At 31.5% G+C, this 5,971-nt stretch overlaps 1 protein-coding gene across 5 annotated transcripts in view; it reads left to right on the top strand.

Moving 5' to 3' along the window:
• The first annotated feature begins 3,115 nt into the window (after positions 1-3,115).
• LOC9313268 overlaps positions 3,116-5,971 on the top strand; it is a 13,040-nt gene continuing 10,184 nt past the window's right edge. Inside the window, exons 1-6 of one of the 5 annotated variants that reach the window (XR_002332003.1) lie at positions 3,116-3,312; positions 3,396-3,428; positions 3,544-3,625; positions 3,711-3,763; positions 3,989-4,101; positions 4,502-4,575. Coding sequence is in view for 2 of the 5 variants with exons in the window: in XM_021026028.1 (XP_020881687.1) it covers positions 3,301-3,312; positions 3,544-3,625; positions 3,711-3,763; positions 3,989-4,101; positions 4,502-4,575; positions 5,518-5,531 (348 nt within the window). In the remaining 3 variants the exon portion in view is untranslated. Of the gene's footprint in view, positions 3,313-3,395; positions 3,475-3,543; positions 3,626-3,710; positions 3,764-3,988; positions 4,102-4,501; positions 4,576-5,517; positions 5,955-5,971 lie in introns of those variants that run through there. The other 4 variants (XR_002332001.1, XM_021026028.1, XR_002332002.1 and 1 more) reach the window with 4 other exon arrangements.

Below are 5,971 nucleotides of genomic sequence, written 5' to 3'. Positions count from 1 at the left end.
CTTTTACTAAGAGGTTTCTTTTTTTTTGGTTTGGTAAAAGCTTTAAGAGTTAAATGTACGCTGCTGTAAAAGCCGTCGTTCTATTTAACCTTATTTAGCAGAAAACCGCCTCGAGAATATTGGGAAGTGGGACGGTTTTCCCCGCAGTATTAATATAAAATTACAGAATTAATGATGACGGTTGTCAGAGATATCAAATCATTTGATTATCCGAGATCGGCGTAATAGCGTAAAACATGGAATAATTCCGGAATGTTAAAGATCTCGAGTCATTAATTACTGTTTACTTAAGTCTTCCTAGCCGAGCACTCAGCTCGCAAGACTTGGGGGGCTAAATGTTGGGGTCGGATCCCACACATTTTTGGTAGGATCCACTTGGATCTGTCCACGTCATTATTACATAATAATCCTCTTGGAGTTAAAGATATTTTATTATGAGAATCAAGCTTGACCAGTCGGGAGTTCGATTCGTTTTATTAAAAGAGTTCGATCTTTACCAGTACGGAGTTCACTCTTATTCAACATACAGTTCGCATAGAGAAAGGCCGAAGCGAAGAGAATATTGTTCGAAGTTTGCGGCAGCGTCAAGACGCGGGAGTTCGGAGTCAACAAGAAAGTGTTCGGAAGATCCGCGCGAAGCCCAAGATAGTTCAAATTCAAGCCGTTTTGGTCAAAATGTAACTTATATGATTAATGCGGATCAATGCGATTATGAGCAGTAAATGACCGCATTGATTATGTTTTGTCTATAAAAACAACCTCAAACGCATGTGTTAGAAGGAAGCGAATTATTCATTACTTCTAAGCAATACAATATATTTTTCTCTCTTTACTATCTTTCGCAAGGCATTTTGTACTTCGTCTTTATTTTTTCTCATTTCTTTTCTTGGTAGATTTCCTTTTCAAATTCTCATATTCATTTCCTGATTTTACAAGAGTTTTTCTCCACAAAAATACTTAAAGATAATCGAGTTTGAATCCTACATCCACATTGACCAAAGCTGCTAAGATTTCACGGTAGAGTTCGCCGGCTACCGACCGCGAACGTCTTCCAGAGTGAATCTGTATGTACATTTTCTTTGAGAGAGTTCAATTCGTTTCACGCATTATCTGGCTGATTATAATATATCGTATTGTGGAGATTATTATATTTTTGCCGACTATTTTGTCACTGCCAAAAGATTTTGTCACTGCCAAAAGGTTTTGTCCTTTGGCAGGCTTTATGCGGAATTTTCTTTATAACTACGTTTAACCAAAAATCTATGTGTTTGTAGTTGATTGTAACTAGTATGTGTGAGAGATCCCGCAGAGAAAATTATCTGACATTGCTGTATAACGATGACAAAAAGGATCCGAAGGTTGATAATAATCTCATCAATTATGAAAAATAGTTTCACATAGTTCTACTTTTGTCGTATTCCAGTAAGATTATTATTACGTACCCGTACAATTTATATTTCTAGTTGTACGATTGATTGAAGTCGCTAACAATGTAATTCAGAATGATTTACGCATTCATATGTTTAAAACGTAGATTTTTATAACTTTTTCATCCTTATTTTGTTAATATTTACAATGTGAGCTTAAAAGTATAGGAATGTACTGTGTAGATTCTTTCAAAATATATATAGTTTGTAATTTCATTTGTAACTTTTATAACGAATTTACTTTAATACTTTGTAACATTAAAAACAATGAATGTACTTGGATTTGCCTGATTTTTATGTTTCTCACATTATAGTTGTTTTAATTTTTATGAAGCTGACGAGGATTATCACGAGGATGGAAAAGAGAAGATAGATAGGAAGAAGTAGAACAAGAAGAAAAAACAGAAGAAGAAGCATTGTGGGACTCAAATAGAAAAGAAACTAGAATAAATTCCTTTGAATTGTAACGCTTTTGAATATATAAGTTTACGAGGATTATCATTTTCTTTTGTTTATGTATGTTCAACTTTTTTACCACATAACTTGATTATATTTGGCCCTAATTGATAGGCTTATATTAGGCTTTCTTACGTTGGAAATATTTAAAATAGAGATTGCAGAGAGTATGCTTATGCTATACCAAACTTGTGATTGTCAGCGTCTACGTAAAATCTGTTGGAACTCTGCGAAAGCATAAGGGTAGTTTACCAAACTCGCGAACCTTAGCGTCTATTAGAACTTTGCTAGAACGCTGCGGAAACGTAGGGTTTGTTAAGGGTAGTTTTGGTATTTAGAAAATATTGTACCATTTCAATAATTTTCTGTTATCGAGTTCCAGTATTTTAATTAATAGTGAAAAACGTTCAATTCCAGCCAATTTCTTCTTATTATAATACTTAACTAGGAGATGACCCGCGGTACACCGCGGGTTAATTTTTTTTGTTTTATAATTTTGTTATAAACCGATGAATTTGATGTATTAATTTTTTTCTGTTTTATTGGTACCGTAACGTAAATTTGATTTTGTACGGATTTTAATAAGATATAACTCTGTGATATTTTAAGTGTAATAGTATTTGGTTTTTATAGGGTGATTTTACCTTGCGGTACACCTCGGGGTTTCATTGTGTAACTAAACATTTAAATTTTTGTATTTGTTCTGTTAATTGTTTGTTATATTTTGTGTTTAATATTGTATAATTATATTTTGATTGTCAATTATATGATTTCACCCGTTGTAAACTGTCATATATTAATATCGATCCAAACTCGTCCCGTCATATAATTTCGTTCCGTGATTATTATTACAATTGATCTCTGAGTACAAGTGAACCATAACCAAGAACAAACTCTTATGTCTTATTTTTATGTGATGAAAATTTTGATTATTAATTTGCAATGAAAATTTTGACCGGTTGGTGTTATTATTTTGTTATGTAAGAGTATTAAAAAAATTATTTAAATATTTTTAGAAACTTTGATTATAAAAATGGACCTAATTTAAATGTATATAAAAGGATATAAATGAATAAAACAATCCTGTGCACCAAAAACAAATAACAAAACAAAAAGGTATGAGTATGTCCTTATTTGATTTTGTATTTAAAAGAAGTGAAGGAAAAAAAAAAAAAAAAAGACTGTAAATTATTTTTTTGGTCGGGACCGACACAGTTTTTATAACCAGAGAAAAAAAAATCTCATCTTTTTCGTGTCTTCTCGTTTTCTCCAATCTCAACTTTTTTTTCTTTCGAGATGATGGTTCAATTGATTTCACAATCCGATTGCACAAATTACTTCAAATAGATCCGAGGAATTCAAATTACATTACTTCCTTCGACTGTTCCATAATTCTACAGTTTCAATTGTTCACTTGATGAGAGCCAAAGTAAGTAATACCTTTCTTAAATCTTCCTCTTTTATCGACGAATCCATGTAATTATTTGCCTGATTCTTATAATTATATATTAGATTGTAGCTATGAATTAAAGATTGCATCACGACGTACGCCATATCTCTAGATCCTACCAATACTTCGAATAGATCCGAGGTATTCCAACCGAGTTTTTTTGTAGATTGAATAGAAGAATTTAAACTGGTTGAATTTGTTTTTTTGCAGATTGCAGAAACTAATGCTATAGAGGTGTTTAATATCAGGAGTTTATGCATCATTTTTTCATTACTCTTAAAAAGCTTCATAGGTTATTTTCTCAGTGTTTTGTATGTTCAAAAGTTAGCTTACTCAACTCATGTATATTTTTGAATTGATTTTTTTCTTTTTCATAGATCATTATCAAAATTGCTGCTGGGAATGGAGTTGGGCAAATTTTAGTTGGAAAGTAAGTTTCTTTAGCCATTTAAAGTTTCTTGGATAAAATACAATGCTCTAAGATTAGTCTTCCTAGCTTTTGGTTTACGTATGAAACTTTCTGCATCAAGTCAATTTTAAACTACAATGGAGTTGTAGATCTAGTTTGTCAGTTCCTCTTTCTGGTTTCTGTTTTTAATGCCATTGGGATTCTCGACTTTTTTTACTTATCAAAATTATAACCAAATAATTGTAGGGAAGACATTTTGTCAACCCCAGCAGTTACCCATGTAATCAGGAAAAGAAAGGCAAGCTTCTTTGTGTGAAAAACCGTGTTCTAAGTGTTACCACCATTTGTGTTACCACCAGGTTTGTTAAATTCAAGCCCTTATAAAGATATAGTTAGGTAGAATGGGAGTACAAATAATATGAGTTTTAACTATTGACGGTTATATGTTAAGTATTATTACTCAACTGAATATAAGATGGACTGTCCAAATTTACAGAATTTTATCCCAATCTATTATCAGAGTTGTGAAACTGAATTATTCATTAATTTAAACAATGAAAAGGAACTATATAATGTTCCTTCTAAAAAGAAAATGTAATTGCATTATGTAGTGGTTGCAATAGTGATTAATTTAACCGGATCTTATAGTCTCATGTGTATGAATATTTTTAAAGTAATGTCAGACTGTTTAAGTTAAATTAAAAAGGTCAATCACTATGAATTTAAACTGACGCAATTTTATCCTCATGGAATTTGCAGAGTGAAATGCACAAAAATTCCGGATTATTCTTTTATATCATTACACATGGACCATTCAAATGTGAGACCACCAGGTATGATTACTAAACTCCATTTATCTTATATAAGATAGTTAGTAATGAAAAAGATTAAGACTTTCTGAAGTAACTGAATCATGAAATAGATGTGCCACAAAGGAGCACTTATTTAAAACAACCATGAGAGAAAACCAAAAATAATAGAAAACTATCCTTAGTTTCAGATAGAGAATGGAAAAACAAAAAAAAACAAAACAAAACTCCAATCTAATCCCCTCACACACAGACACGGATCACTCCTTTTCAACCTTGACTGTTAAATATTGTAAAATGATTGGTAGCTGTTGTGTTTGGTGATGATAAATGGGGTTTGCGATTTTGGCTGGAAAACGGAGTTTTGCGTTTTGTGATTTTGGCGGAAAACATGGTTTTACAATTTTGGCGGGAAAATCTAGTTTTTGGAATTTTGGCGCAAAACTATGATTTTGCAGTTTTGACAGGAAACTGTGATTTTGCAGCTTCGGCGAGAAAACGTGGTGTTGCGATTTTGACGGGAAAACGTGTTTTGCAATTTCAACGGAAAACTGTGATTTTTGCTGTTTTGGCGGAAAACTGTGATTTTACGTTTTTGACGGGAAAACGTGGATTTGCGATTTTGGCGGGAAATCGTGGTTTTGCGATTTTGGCGGGAAAATGTGATTTTGTAATTTAGGCGGGAGCCCGTAATAATGCGGTTTTGGCGGGAAATTATGATTTTGCAGTTTAAAGCTAGCTAGCCCGCTATATATATATATATATATATATATATATATATATATATATATATATATATATATATATATATATATATTTTTTAACCCATCAAATCTTTTGAAAAAAAATACAAAGTAACTTTCGAATTTTGAAAAAAAAAATGGTTATTTAAAAGTAGGTAATCTGTGAAATTTTAGATATTATATCGTCCGAGAGACTAATCGTAGGAGCAATGTTGTTTTTGAGGTCACATGGGATAATGCAGACAGCAAGAAAGAGACAATTGTAAGTAGAGAGACACAAATAAAATAAGACTAAAGAATGTTGTCGACTGATCTATCTTTAAGACTTGGAATGGTTATCTCATTCTGCAAATCCAGTTCCTTCACGTGTGTATACTATAATGTTTTTTGATAAAGATGTATACTATAATGTTATTTCATTAATTTTAACTTTGTAGACGATCACCAAAATTAAAGTAGTAGACTCTTTAAGATTACTTTAGAAAATAATTAAATAACTTATTCATCATTGAAGCGAAAAGAAGATAAGACAGTATTTTGTAATTTATATTTGGATAAAGGTACTATAAAATACAAATTATTTAAGTTTTATATTTTGATTCCGAATATCAATTAGAAAAGACTATCTTATCTTTTTTGATGTACTACAAAAAATGTAACTTCAAATTTATTTTCTA

The sequence above is a fragment of the Arabidopsis lyrata genome (assembly GCF_000004255.2).
Source record: "Arabidopsis lyrata subsp. lyrata unplaced genomic scaffold ARALYscaffold_5, whole genome shotgun sequence".
Classification (NCBI taxonomy): Eukaryota; Viridiplantae; Streptophyta; class Magnoliopsida; order Brassicales; family Brassicaceae; genus Arabidopsis; species Arabidopsis lyrata.
This window is presented reverse-complemented; position numbering and strand designations above follow the sequence as displayed.